This window comes from Brachyistius frenatus, unplaced genomic scaffold, assembly GCF_029030835.1.
Source record: "Brachyistius frenatus isolate BFR_SWC_R1_liver_20210118 unplaced genomic scaffold, ASM2903083v1 Contig_28, whole genome shotgun sequence".
Classification (NCBI taxonomy): domain Eukaryota; kingdom Metazoa; phylum Chordata; class Actinopteri; family Embiotocidae; genus Brachyistius; species Brachyistius frenatus.
In genome coordinates this window covers 3010939-3026169 of record NW_027210627.1, presented here as the reverse complement: position 1 = coordinate 3026169, position 15231 = coordinate 3010939, and the positions used below count along the sequence as shown (strand labels likewise).

General features: G+C 39.4%; 1 protein-coding gene across 2 annotated transcripts; it reads left to right on the top strand.

Moving 5' to 3' along the window:
- Positions 1–630: 630 nt before the first annotated feature.
- Positions 631–15116, top strand: esyt3 (extended synaptotagmin-like protein 3). 2 transcript variants are annotated; one of them, XM_069698859.1, is made up of 23 exons: positions 631–1137; positions 2387–2428; positions 2787–2921; positions 3214–3290; positions 4362–4431; positions 4520–4609; positions 4700–4755; positions 4898–5018; positions 6081–6257; positions 6777–6859; positions 7145–7193; positions 7405–7494; positions 7626–7688; positions 7803–7862; positions 9859–9930; positions 10144–10230; positions 10875–11024; positions 11290–11645; positions 11781–11879; positions 12287–12418; positions 12579–12684; positions 12901–12950; positions 14002–15116. In XM_069698859.1, exons 1-23 carry the CDS (start codon positions 802–804, stop codon positions 14039–14041), a joined length of 2541 nt encoding a protein of 846 aa, XP_069554960.1. In that variant the 5' UTR covers positions 631–801; the 3' UTR covers positions 14042–15116. The 2 variants fall into 2 exon arrangements, with proteins under 2 accessions (XP_069554960.1, XP_069554961.1); XM_069698860.1 differs by having other exon boundaries at positions 1063–1137; positions 2249–2428.
- Positions 15117–15231: the final 115 nt, after the last annotated feature.

Here is a 15231-nt window from a genome sequence, read left to right as displayed (position 1 = left end):
AAAAAAAAATTCTCTGTTGCTGCAGTCTTGTAAACCACATCTATTATTATTATTATTATTATTATTATTATTATTATTATTATTATCATTTCAGCTGATTAGGGTAATATTCTGTTAGTTTGATAAATTTAAGTGACTGCTACTTATTAATTGTTGTTGAATCATTGTTCTAAGAGGAATTTAGTAAAAAAAACCATTTCAATAATTTAGTAACATTACATTAATAACGTAATTTTCCAGCTATATCCGGGTAGGAAAGAAATCACGGATTTATTATCACACTGTTTTATTAAAACGAGAGCCTATGCTTTCCTCTCTGACTCCAGTTGCAGGACAGATAGTGTCAGTGCAGACACATTTCCCCGGATTATTTTATCTACCTACAGGAAGCTCACAGAAATGCACTACTTAAATCGCAAACAACATCTGAATAAAATAAAAACTGTAACAGTAACAAAAACAGACCGATATATGTTATTTTTTCGCTTCAGCTTTTGCGTTTGATTGTATTTTATTTGTCTATTTAATTTTTTTCCTGACCGTATTCCCCACCCAATGGGCGCAGGTGTGCCTACCTGCCTCTCGGAAGTTTCAAACACGGAAGTTCTGAGATCCTCACCTTTTTTTGTGTGTTTCACCTCTGGTGAGAGCGGTGCCTGGGCTACTCTGTTTACTTGTAAACAGTGGTGTGAAATTCAACCGAAGTAAGAAAAAAAAACCCAAAAAACGTTCGTCTCTTTCGGCGCCGAGCAAACTTCGCTGGACTTTTGGAACCGGGTTCCTCAGCCGCAGTCCGACTAGATGGCATCCGGCGGACAGATGCATCCGAGCGGCCCGGCGCTGGGAGCGGGGCTCGGGGAGACCACAGACAAGCTGAGCCCCTCCGCTGTCAACCGCATTTTAATGGAGTTCCTGATCTACTTTGGGCGAGCCGTGTTCGTCTTCTACCCCGTGTATCTGACAGGATACCTGGGCCTCAGTATCAGCTGGGTGCTGCTGTGCATGCTGATGCTCACCTGGTGGCAGAAAAACCGCCAGTGGAAAGGCGCCCGGATCGGAACCGCCATCGACTTTGTGGACAACGAAACGCGTGTGATCGACACCGAGCTGAAAAGTGCCTTACAAATGGCATCGTGGGTGTGTATGCTGCCACGACCAGACACTTTGTAGCCCACTGTTTTTCTGTTGGAAGTAGCTCTGTTTGAAGTGCCTTGCCCGAGAGCACTTCAGCAACCAGGCAGGCAAGGGATCCAACCCAGCAACACACACACACACACACACACACACACACACACACACACACACACACACACACACACACACACACACACACACACACACACACACACAAAAGTGTCTTTTTGTGGTTAATATCTTTCTTATTATAAGTAAAATCGTCATTTAATTGCAACATTTTCTGACAATATATACTTCAACAAATACATGTAGTTTCATAGGACATCATGCCTCCCTGTTGCCTTAAAAACAATGCACTCTATATTTGCATGATCATGCCAGACGAGGACTGAACATTTCCTCCTCCGAAAAAAGGTTTAAGCCAGTCAAATGTCCTGTTATTTTGCAGCAGGTTTCGCCTCTGCACATTTTGTTTACACCACACCCGCTCTGACAGTGACTCATGGGACCTCGGCAGGGAGAGAGAGACAATGAGAGAGCTTCTCATGTCAGAGGAATGTGATATATACAGTTGAAAGCAGATCAGATTACGCTGGTGGGGGCAGTTTGTGAGTTGCAGACTTCTAACTTTGTGTGCAAAGAAAGAGAAAGTAAGACTTTTAGAGTTTTTTTTTTTATTATTTTTTTTTTTTTAAGATTTCCCCTTGTACCGCTGTATCATCATTTACCCCATTTGATAGGTGTTGTTACATGTAGTTTTGAGTTTTGGGTAAATTTGGGCTCTCTAGCATCTTGCAGAGCCCTCTGATGATGAAACATTTGTGTATTTAGATGAAACTCGAGCCCATCAGATGCTGTTTATGAGAACATGATTCCAAATTTCTGTTACAGTCCACAGTTTTGATGCTGCAGAGAAGCTTTGGTAAGCCTTAAACCAAATACTACTGTGCCTGTCCGTGTTAATATATGCACGAAGGAATACTGTCAAATCTCTGGAATGTTAAAGTGATTTTTCTGAGCTGCATCCGCCAGTCTGAGAGCCGCTTAATTTTTTCATTTGACTGATTCCCTGTTTACTAATTTAAGATGTTTTTTTTAAATTTGCATGAAGGATAACTACAAATGAATCTCACCAGCGTGTCTTCCATCACCACCATCATGCATGCTGCTGTGCTGTTGGGTCAGTATCGATCACAGTTGTGATTACAGACCTGCTTTTTAACTTCACTGTTTTCTTGTATTTCCACAGGTTAATTTCCCCGATGTTGAGAAAGTTGACTGGGTTAACAAGGTAGAGCATTCAAAAAAAAAAAATCTTTCAGCTCCCTCGTTTTGTGGTTTGTACGGGGTGTTTGCTCGGCATCTTTTGCAGGCTTGGATAGATCACAAACTGCTTAATCCAGCTGTTGAATCATTTGGATGTGATTGATGTACACTGAAATGCCAAAGCAACATGCAAAAAAAGACTTCATTATTTCATTGCAACAAACAAAAAAGGAGAAAAAAACACGTACATTTTTATATAGAGTTTGATGCATTATGCCTTTTAGTAATCACATATTCACCAGTGGAAATGAACGTACGTTTTCTGTTCGATGATGGTGTCGGATGGAGGTGTCTTCACATGCTCTGCTGTGTCATGTGTTCAGGTGTTGGCGCAGGCGTGGCCTTTCTTCGGCATGTACATGGAGAAGCTGCTTAAAGAAAACATCCAGCCGGCTATCAGGCTTTCCAGCGCTGCGCTCAAAACCTTCCAATTTACCAAGGTCCACTTTGGACACATAGTGAGTTGACATTTCTATTCACCATTTCTATCTATCCGCCCTCCATTAGGCTTCTCACGCTTGACCCTTTATTAAGGCCATTAAAGTCCTCCTAAATATTCAGTCAAACAGTGACCACATTCTTTTGCCTGATGTGTGTTTTATAATACAAAGTACACACCCATGCGATGTTACATATATATATATTTATATACATGTATAGTTAGAAATGTGCCACTACTCATTTATCTGATAAACTGAGGGTGCAGACTCTCATTAAAGGAGGTTCCTTCAAACGTTTCCCTAATTTCAGCCTCTCAGGATCACAGGAATGAAAGCGTACACCCACGAAGTGGATCAGAGGGAGGTGGTTCTGGACTTGAATATAAGGTCAGTCATACATATGTTTCACTTCAGAGCTGCCTGTGTTTTGTCACCAGGCGTTAAATGTGTTTTTGTCTCTGCTCAAAGTTCACTGTAAACTCCGGCACTGTTCACACCTGCTATTAACATCTGCCTCGAGTGGCCGCTTTCGATTGGGTCTCAACTCCCCAGTCTGTACGCAAATGCACGCGTACGTTAAGTAATAAACAAACAGAAATGCAAAGCGATGGGCGTTTCGCTGTGCTGTCAATTAGCCTAAATCTGTCATATTTCACATTTCAAGTCAATTCTGTCAATTTTCATATTCTACCAATTTATGTTGTCATACATTTTTTTTTTAATTCTCCCATATTTCTGTTACACTTTTTAGTGAAACACAACAGGCTTTTAAAAAGTTCCATGTAAACACATGTTATTATTATAATCATGTAGATCTGTCTGAAAGCCTTCGGACTCCTGACTTCATACATTTTACTGAGGAAACAGTCTACTGTGGGTAAATCGTTTCCCATCAATGGGACGGACGCAGGAAGTGCTCAGAGGACACAGCAGAAGTTGACACTCTTTCGTAAAATACGTCATGTGGCAAAATGTTCAACCCGAGACCTCTCAGTTCTCGACCCTGCTCACATCGGTTCAGGCACAGATTATTTCATCATTCAAACAGGCTTGAAAGGTCTCTGCTCTGTAGTCGACAGGAGGAACAGACGACGGACTTTGTTTTTATTCATCAGTTTAACAGTCTGCAAATCATTTTCTTGAACCTTCTGTGCAGTTCAGCTGCACTGCGCAGAATCATACAGAAAATTCATATTTTTCGTGTTCCTATTACTTACACAGAGGACATCATTTGAGTAGTTTGTCCTTCAGTGAGGTCCACGGCACATTTGTGTTCACACTGCCAAAACAAGGTCACCATTTGCGTCCCTGACCCCTTCAAAAAGTGGTCCGAGATCACACCTGTTCTCATCTTAATTCCAGGTGTGAACGGAACCTCTGAACAAGCACCTAAAAGTATATACGCTGTTTTCTTCTTTGCTGCCGTTTACATCTCATAACTACTGCTCATCTTTGCAGTTACGACGGCGACGTGGACATCGACGCCGAAGTGAAGTCCCCGATCACAGCTGGTGTGAAAGGACTTAAAGTGAGTGTCTCATTTTTCTGCCTCGTACCTTTCCACCACTTTAAATGTTTACTGATCTTGTACGTAAAAGCTGCCCTGAATCTTCCAGCTCCAGGGGATGATGAGGGTCATTTTAGAGCCTCTCATTGGTCAAGCACCACTGGTGGGAGGAGTCACCTTTTTTTTCATTCGCCGCCCTGTGAGTGCTTGCACACGTTTCCAGTATCTGATTGTGAAAAGTGGAGTCGTGAGATTAGTCTTGTTTAAATCTCTAAATCTTTTTCGTCAGACACTACAAATCAACTGGACTGGAATGACCAACCTCTTGGACACGCCTGCCTTTAAGTTAGTGTCCATGGAAACCTCTGACTCTTACAATGCTAATCCCTTCTTGTTGGCCTAAGCCGAGCCGTTATGGTCACTCTGACTTTTTGGTGTTTAGTTGCCTGGTTGCGGTCTTCTCTCATCTCCTCTGTCCCATTTGCAGTTCATTGTCTGAGGAGACCATCATGGACATCATTGCCTCTCTCATGGTGTTGCCCAACCGCATGTGTATTCCTCTCGTAGACCAGGTCAAAGTGGATCAGATGAGGTTCCCGCTCCCTCGTGTATGTAAGATATACGGAAACATTTCCAATGTACTTGTTTGTCTTCATCTTAACGCCTGCAGCTGCTTGCCTTTTTAAATGGCATTGTGCCTCTTTCGATTAACGCTTTGAACCCCGAACAGTTTCTGGGTGATTCTTTTTATTTTTTTTGCTCCCGTCACGTTATTATTGGGTATTTTTCAGCAAGTCGTGCACCTCGATGGAAACAGCACCGTCATGGCCAGAACCAGGGAGAACTTTAAAAATGTATTTTGTGCCGTATAACACGCGTATAATGTCAAAAAGCATAAATGAGAAAAAAAAAAAAAAAACACAAGTGGAATTTGTTTGATAATTTATTTTCCAAGAGTGTAAAAAAGATTAAAATCTATACATGCCACCTTTTTCCATTTGCACACAAATGTTATCAATGTTGGAAAAAAAATTCAAACTATTTCTATTTTTACAACCTCTGCAAACTTCTCTTTGTCCTCTCCATCCTTTCTCCTCTGGGCTCCAGCCTGCAGTTCAGTCAAACATTTGCTGAATATTTTTGATGTGACTGAATCATTCAAGGCTCCTCAGTTGCGCTGAGGCGTGCTGAATGTTTGTTTTACAGAATCTGAAACCTCCATATTTTTGAGAAAATTCTAAATGAAACATGTAGAACAAAGTGATCTTGATCAAATATAACTATTCAAAGCTTTGAATTATTAATTTTTTTCTGATGGAAGCAGAAGTTGGGTACAAATAATTAGTTCAGCAACTGTTGAATCTCTGTTTTTACAGTTTCTGTCTGTGATAAATGGTGTAACTTTGGCTTTTTTTTTTTTTTTTTTTTAATAAGGGAAACATTCCTGTCAAACCTGCAGACGGTTTGTGGGTTTTTAAGAGGGTTTAAAAAACTATACCATCACAAAAGCTAATAAGATAGTTATGTTGTTTTGATTTGTCAGTTTTTTATTTTTTTAAATTTTTTATTTGATTAGTTGACTGTGGGTATCCTTCCACAAAATTGCTCCTTTGTGACTGTTAGACTGTTTTTACTGTTAATCTGAATCCTGTGCCTTCTTTGCTCTTCAGGGGGTTGTGAGGGTCCACTTGCTGGAGGCCAGAGATCTGATGGCCAAGGATACGTACATGATGGGTTTAGTGAAAGGCAAATCGGACCCCTATGCGATACTCAGAGTCGGCAACCGTCATTTCAAAAGCAAGACAGTCAAAGAGAATTTGCACCCAAAATGGAATGAAGTGTACGAGGTAGAGTAACACAGCTGTACATACTTACATTTTAATAATGAGATTTCTGTTTTATGCAGACCTTTTTAAGCCTTTAACATTGTTTTTATCCTTCTGGATAAACTTAAAAATGCTTGATGGTTGAGCCTGAACAGGATTGTTTTTTTCTTATCTTGTAATGCTAGATAAGTATGCAAAACAGGCGAACAGCTAAAAATACAATCACATAATTTCTTTGTTTGAAAAAAAGCAAAGCTAAAAACGAATGCTTTTTTGCTACAGATTGCAATCAATCACTGCTTAAATCACTATTAGGAGCTCCTTGTTTGAAGGCTGAGGTTGACAAATTCCTCCAGCTTCGGTTTGCTTTCTTTCAGCCACTGATTGCACTTTCAGAAGTAATTCTCATCATTGAACATCTTATTGACTGCATGTAATCTGCTAAAAGGCTCTTTACATGAACTGTCCCATCTGAAAGACATTTAATAACATCCATCTTTTTTTTTCTTTTCTTTTCTTTTTTCTTTCACCTGTGGGCAGTTTGTCGTCCATGAGGCTCCGGGGCAACAGCTCGAATTGGAGCTGTATGATGAGGACACAGATAAAGATGACGCCCTTGGAATGTAATACTCTATCTAATAACAGCTCCCAAAATATAGGAGATTTTATTACCCATTATTTACCATGTTTGACACTTATTACCCTGCCAGACATATCCCACTAGGGCACTAAATAACAGAATCAAATGTAAACAGGGTTTAATTTTAATATCAAATACGTATTAATACAATTGTTGTCATGGTATGTATTTTTAGCTTGGAAAAAAACATGCTTAAATCTCATTTTAAATACATGTCATAATTATCATTGTCATTATATCACTATTTTACATTGGCTTTCTGCATTAGATATAACCTTGATCTTGGAGAAGTAAAAAGGGAGAAAGAAATAGATCAGGTAAGCTTTTATTCAACATTGTGATCATACTGAATACAATTATTTGTATTAATAATGCACTTTTTCTTTGCCACCGGAAGAAATAAAGGTCAACGCTACAGGAGACTGCAGGATTGCTTCTAAAATATGACATTTTTACAAGGTTTCTATTTAGATTAAAATCCTTTAAATGAATTTCCTGTTGAGAAATTGATCTCTCCTGCCCTGACAGTGGTTTCCTCTGGATGCGGCCGAATATGGTGAAGTTCGTCTCAAGCTCCAGTGGCTCGCCTTGAAGACCGACTCCAGTCTGCTGAAGGAGGTACAGTAGCTCCAGTGTTGCTTCAGTCTCAGATTACAACCCTTTTATTCATCATCTACCGTCAGGAGTTTCGTCAGCTTGCCGATCTCTCGGCTTTCTCTCTTAACTACCCGGTGCTGTCTCTCCTGCAGTCTACCGACCGCCTCGCTTGTGCTATGCTTGCTGTGTATCTGGACAATGCCTCCAACCTACCGGTAAGTGGTTTCCAATGGGGGACTGTTGTTGTTGTTGTTGTTGTTGTTGTTGTTGTTGTGGTGGCGAGCAGATGATGTAAATGTGCTGAGCTGTGATCTTGTCCTTGTCTCCAGAAAGACCACAGTGAGATCACAGAGCACCCTAAACATGGGAAACACTCGAAGGAAGCGCGGGTAAGAGGAGAACTATTTTCTTTTAAGCTTTCAGTATTCTTACAGCTGGCTGTGCTCTTATGATTTTGCCAGCTGACCTTCCTCCCCAGCGTTTGTTGTATAGGGGCCCCAAACCTTCATGTGCCCTAAATGTCAGGTGATTAGTTGTAATTTTACTAACAGCAATTTTAATGAAAATATTCTCTGCTAAAGCACAATATTAACTTAAACAATATGGGCCTCAATGTATCTCCAATATTATAATTTTTTTATGGAGACCCTGCATCAAGAGTTTGCTTGTTTATATATTTAAAAAAAAAATGTTTAACCAAAACAGGTGGTCAATTGGGGGCCAAAGTGAATTTCTGCCCATTAGAAAGAGGGAAAAAAAAATAAATAAATACCCATGCATATTTTACATTACAACATAACATTTATATAAAAACTAAAACTTCCTCAAACACTCATCGTCATTGAAAGAAAACATTCTTTGTTTTTTTTTGTGTGTATACATTAGAAAGATAGCATAATCAAAATGAATTCACATTTATTTTATTTATTTGCATTACTCACCATCTGTTTAATTTCATTAATCAATTCCCAAATCACTAATAATACTCGCATTAATTTGTTCATTTTAATTTTTACATATAATTTTTTTTACGTATCCCCAAATGTATTTTTTTTTTGGTATACCCAAAATGCAGTACTTTTAAGAGATATAACAACTTTGCATTTAAATTTTTAGCTCATACGCAAAAAGCAAATGTGTTGAATTCAGAGAATAGAACATTTATGAAATGAGTCACCCGGTGTAGCTTCCTTTTCATTTGAAGGCAGTTTGTATCTTGATGTGAGACAAAAGCCTCAGTCTGATCAGATGCTTCCCTGTTAGTGTTCCAGGTGTGCCTCTCCCTGTGAGTACCTGGTATTTCCGGTTTTTCTGGTGCATGCTTGTCATTTTACGTGGGTGTGTTTTTACCACCCGGAGTTCATGTTGCCAGATTTCCTCCTTAACCTCAGGCTCGGTCAGGTTGAGTTTCCCAGCGTAAGAAAAGTTGTTTAGTAAGGAAACATTTTCAGTATGATGAAATTAAACAATCATTACATCTTTACACATTTGTAAAGCAAATGTAGCGTGTGATCTCTAAAGTTGCCTCGGTATGTTAGACAAATTAACAAATACAATCAAGTTCACTTATCCTCTGACAGATATTGGACATTTTGAACGGTTGTAATCAAATTCACCAGGTAATTTAGGCATTTTGTTTTAGTTACTATAGGAAACTTTTTCATCCAGACTAGTTGAACTCATTATGGTGTCCTGACTTGAACTCTCTGCGGAAACCATTGCCCTCTGCTGGCCAAAGTGTGCAAGTACGTCAACAAAGTGAAAAATAGAGTTTGGAGCTTGCAGAATTTCTGATGTTTTTCATTATCCTGGAATGTTAAAACGAGTGTCTGCCATCAGTAGCATTCCCATCCCGCTCCAGTGATGATAAAAGGTTACTTCTCAGCATAAACATCTCCTCTCTGTGGCCTGCATGTGGTGTGGTGTGTCTGCAGTGGATTAGAGAGAGGAATGCAGAAACGTCCCAACCTGGAAGGCGGCAGTCTGCTTGCTTGCAGACAAAGTCCCAACATTGGCTTGTTGCTTTTTGTAAAAGTCACACAGTATTTTAAAGACAGAAATGTGTTAAATGGGAGGGTGAGACATGAATTGTCAAGTAGTATAATATTGTTGATAAATTAATACTCTGATTAGAGTCAGTTGAGGGAGATAGACATGATACCTTTGTACCAGACTGTAAATATTATTTTTTTTAGTGTTGACACTGAATAGCAGAAACAGAGACTGACTCAATCTGTCTACCTTTATTTATAAAGCACTTTTCACACAAGTCAAATGTCATTCAAAGTGCTTTACAGACGAGTGACAAAAGAGCAGTGAACCAATAAAGCATTGATCATAGATTACAAATGTACTCACCGCCTCACTGATTTGCTTTGTTTTCAGCTCACAAAGAGGACTGCCGGTCCGACCTCCTTTGTGGAATTTTCCATTGATAAGGAAGTTCAGAAAAGCAAGGTATTTCTCCGCTTTACCACACAGATACGACATTTTTCCTTCAAGTGTTTGTTTTTTGTGTATTTTTGCACTGCTCAAACAAAACAAAATTACATTTCCAAATGTAAAGTCTGTAATGCAAAATTGCTTCAGTCACAAACACACAACACGGTAAATGCTTGCCGTTTTTCCGATGAAACTATTCAGTTATCACCTGTCACACTCTTTCCACAGGTGGCGTATGCGTCTAAAGACCCGGTGTGGGAGGAGGGCTTCACCTTCTTTGTGCACAATGTCAAAACACAGCAGCTCAGCATTCAGGTCTGTCAGCTGTTCCATGAATATGTCGGATTAAAACACTCGTCACATCGATAGTTTTCAACTCGACAGCAATCGCTGCTAACATCACAACAATATAATGTGGATTTCATTTATCATATTCCCACTTTTTTACTGTTTTGACTGGATATCAATCATTTGTCACAACACGTAAGTGGCTCGGCAGTGGTCCGACTTCAAGAAATACATTGTAAGGAAAGCTTGAAATCTAAAGTCAGGGTTCCTATGGGGGTATACAAGGGAATTTGAAAAAGTCTTTTCTAAAAGTCAGGGAATTTAAAAAAACTTTTTTTTGGCCAAGTCATGGAATATTTATACATGATATATTTTGTTTGCATGTTTAGATTTTAGTTGCCACCCATCAAAATATAATACTTTCCCTATATGTAGCTGTAACGCTAATTAGCTAGTTATTGTCAGTGTGTATGTTTGGTAGCATCAGCTGTCACTGACAGAAATTGAAAATGTAGCTTATTATGCTGTGAGCTAATTGGCGTTATTGTTAAAAAAAAAAAAAATTCTTCAACCAGTGTTGTAACATTATATTATAAAACTAAGACATCGTTCAGGCCTCAGGAGATCAATTTATTCACTCTTCTCAATTTGTCTTTGTGCATGCGGTTCAGGTCAAAGAGCTCGAGAAGAAGACTCAGCTCGGTGTTCTGAACTTGCCCCTCAGTCGCCTCCTCAACATCTCCGACATGACTCTGGACCAGCGCTTCCCACTGGAGCGCTCTGGAGCAAACAGCCAGATCAAACTGAAGGCCACTCTTAGGGTGGGCACACCAGTTTGAAAACACACACACACACACACACACACACACACACACACACACACACACACACACACACACACACACACACACACACACACACACACACACACACACACACACACACACACACACACATTTCCTTCTTTCTTTGCTTCCTGTTCAAAGCTAATAATCTCTTCCATTATTTGAGAACTTGCAAGTGAGCTCTATTTCGGTGACGCTTTTAGGATCACTGACATTATCCATGTCCTCAATTCTTCGATAGATGCTTACTTTGGAACAGCCGCCACCCAAGATTATCCTTTCTCCTCCTCCTCAAGCCAAACAACAAAAACAACAGACCAACCAAGGAGGTAACACCTCCGCCGCTACGTCCTCCTCTCCCGCGGTTTCGTCCAACGACGTTCCCGCTGCCTCCTCTCCGACCCAAGCGCTCGATGCACCGGCTAGATCAAACGGAGATTATTCCGCTCACCGCCGTGGGTCCTTCCTGGCTTCTGAAAACGGGAAGTCATTTCCTTCCACGTCAAACATGCGCCGGTACGACTCTCACAGCCTGCTGTCGGAGAACTCCATGGCCTCGTCACGTTTCGACCTATCAGAGGGAGCCTCCTATCCAGAGTGAGTTGAGAGCTTTGTTCACATCACTTTTTCACACCTTCATTGCTGACATCTAACTTTTCTTCCGCTGTCGTGGGCGGAGCTAGAAGTCAGAAAGTAAAGGCGACAATTGCAAATGTATTTTCATCCCTACAGGGCCATTAGGAAACATCAGGGTTCATTTGGAGAGATCCACCTGACTATCCGCTATACTTCCCTGAGGAGGAAACTCATCATCCTGGTTAACAGTTGCAGGTACATCACAAAAATCCACCGTCACTGGTACTTTACCGGCAGCACCAATACTGACAGAAACTTTAACCATTGGCCACATTTTAGATCTTGGAGCAAATAAATTCTCATTTAGGTCTTTGTATGATTACATTACAAAAAAATATTTTAAATACACATATGCAATATCATTTACTGTTATAGCAGTCGGTAGAATATCATGAACTGTTTTTCATTGATAATATTTAGATGCTTACAGTCAGTAGTTACTTGTTTTGAACGCTCTGACTCAACCTAATATAAAAAAAGTGAAATAAATACAGTAATTAATATACTAATGATTTTCTTTTTGAATTTATAATGCTAAAGTTGTTCAAAAGGAACCACAAAGCCAGCTTTTATGAGCTACCATACGTATCTACTCCCTACAGGAACCTATTCCCCTGCAGTGAGAACGGCACAGACTCTTATGTCCGCCTGTATTTACTCCCCGACCAATCCTGGAGACACCGCAAGAGGACACACGTCAAGAAGAGGACAACAAATCCCATCTTCAATGACAAGTAAGCTCACTGGATTCCTCCCATGTCGCACATTTGTATGAAAAAATAATTACATTTTCCTTGTCTGTCGTTTCTGTTTATTTCAAGCTCAGAGGTTGAAACTGTTTCTGGCACCCTTTTTTTTTTCTTTTCTCTTCCTGCCCACGTTCTTTAATCACAGATTTGAGTTTGATGTCTCTCTTGAGGAAGCACAAACCAGGAAGTTTGATGTGGCAGTGAAAAACAACAAAATGTTTCACATACGAGAGAAGAAGGACATTGGCATGGTAGGGTCATGCAACTTATTACTTACTGTATTCTTATTACTGACACAAGAAGGCTGCTGGCATTTAAAATGTTTTATGTTGATAATACAGTCAATGATGAGAGACATATATAGCCTCTAATTTTCAATTTAATGTTGCAAATGTTTTTATTTCACATGTACGTTGCAGAATTAAATTTCCAACAACTAAATTTTCAAGTTTTGCTTGTGTCCACAGGTGATGATTGATCTTTCGCAGCTCGATCTAACCAAAGGCGTCACTGAATGGTATGGGACCCAGTTTTCTCATTTACCATGACACCATAGCTGCAATTAATTCTTGTTGTTTTGTTTGGAATGGAACACAAATCTAACGTATTATATAAGAACTGAGCACAAGTGTGCTGAATTGAAATATCACTACGTCTCTCCGTAATTATACATTTTCTTGTGTGAGTACTTTATTCGGTCAAGAAAATCCTGCCTGGGTAGCTTTGTTAAAGAACAAAAATAACCATTTTGAGAAATTCCTATATTGGCTTTTCTTGCTGGGAGTTAGAGACAACTTATGTCTCTTTATTGCTGTGTGTTGTCTGACAGTAAATGAAGCAAAAGACTCAGCTCAACTCTGGAAACACAGTGTTAGAGCTAAGCTGCTCTGCCCAACAGCAGCAAAATCCACCTGCACTTGTTATAGTTTACCGATTATATCCCGTCCGCTTAATCTTTACAATTTCCGAGACTTGTTGTCGCGTGAGGTTGCCAGGAAACGGAGACAGGAAATAGTTTGGTACAGAACCCCATAGAAACCAACGCATTTTTGTGGGCCATTATTTAAACTGCCAGTCGGGAAAGTACAAAATAAATGATACTTTTTTAAAAATTTTATATACATTTTAAACAATCAAACTATAATGTGTTGATTAATGATCTTTAGAGGCAGACTTGATTACAGTTGGGTTAAACCAGTCTCTGTTTCTATGTTTCCAGTCTTTGTTTTATGTTAAATTAACCAGCTGCTAGCTTCAGCTATTTATCTCAATAGGTAGGTATGAGTGAGGGTTATCGTTCTTATCATCTGACTTTTAGCAAGAAAGCTGATGATTTGCTCTAATTGTTATAGCAAACATTTGCCATAACTGATGACCACTGAACCACCTTGCATCGTGTATGAATGTGTGTGCGAATGGGAAACGGACCAATTACCAGACCCAAGTCTGGCTGGATGGCATAAACCCTGTCTGGTCAATATTAGAAATTAATTTAAACATTGGGTGGAAAAATATAATGTGTATGTTGGTTTAAATATGATCATATTTCACATCTCTTTCCTCCTCAGGTACGAGCTCACACTGCCGGGGCTGAAGAAATCCATGTAGCGGGTGGAGCCGTTTGCAGCATAGACGGCTCCTTCTCAGCCACTGAAGGCAAAGTGCAGACTTGATGGTCGGAGAGCTGCATTTTCTTTTGTCTTCGTCATCATCGCAGAACAGTTGCACAAAAAACATTTCAAATACTGGACATAGCTTACTGTTATGATCACAGATACACATGGTAATATTTGAAAACCACAGGCCGACTTAAGTCCTTACTTAAGTTGCAGTGCAACTTGTCTCACATGCAGACATTGGAATATTCTTCCGTGATCATTTTAGCATGAGCATTTATATAAATTTATTGTAGCCTATTTGCATTGACAGTAGCCACCAAATTACCCTTAATAACAGTAATATTCAGAAGCATTCTTTTCCATTGAAAAATAAAATGCATTTTATCAGAAAATGTTTGTGTCTCTAGAGAAACAAGGCCATGTGTATATTTGGATATTTTTTATGACAGGTTTTTGAATTCATCTGAGCCAAAGTTCTCCTTTTTTTATTTTCATGTAAATAGTTTTAATGTAATATATTAAGCGAAATAAGGTAAAACCAGGTTTGTTTGTTACAGCAATCCAGAAGAGTCATCACATGTTGAGGAACTGTTACATGCTTTAACACATATTCACAGCTAGGTGGTGTGGTGTGTGGGCAGGTGAGCTTTTCTGTTGAACCAGTGAGTTCATTAGTAGTGAAACTGCATCCAAGCAAGGCACATGAAATAAAGCTCCTTGCTAAAAGGGCAATTTGGGCTTAAAAAGGAAAAGGAAGGAGAAAGTTACCAAAGGAGTGAGAAATGCATCTTTTAAACCGAACTATCTTTGTTTATTACAAAATTAATGAAGTACCCTCTCACAACCTCAATGAATGGCGTACATAATTTCCAGGAGAAGACGTTTTATACAACTTAGTCAACTTTTATATATCTCAGTTTCAGTAAACATGGGTTTGGCATGCAGAGTGCTAATAAAGTCAGCTCTGCATGTATGTGTAATTTCATTTGAAAACCCTGGTGTTTTTTAGTTGATGGTGTAAATGTAATTTGTTTTCAGTTCATATTTATGGCAAATAAACATCTTCAAAAAAAAAATACAACAAGTGTTAATGTACTCATGATTTAAACGGATTTCTTTATGTATCTTTTAGGACCAAATTAAGTTTCCTGTCGCGGTGAACTAGTATCTTGCTATAGT

What these genes read in the sequence shown, in the direction of transcription:
- esyt3 (XM_069698859.1), top strand. Translation starts at nt 802, where the DNA reads ATGGCATCCGGCGGACAGATGCATCCGAGCGGCCCGGCGCTGGGAGCG. An exon ending in GGGAGAAAGAAATAGATCAG is followed by an intron (nt 7,194 to 7,404) that starts GTAAGCTTTTAT and finishes CTGCCCTGACAG; the next exon opens with TGGTTTCCTCTGGATGCGGC. An exon ending in AGGAAGTTCAGAAAAGCAAG is followed by an intron (nt 9,931 to 10,143) that starts GTATTTCTCCGC and finishes CTCTTTCCACAG; the next exon opens with GTGGCGTATGCGTCTAAAGA.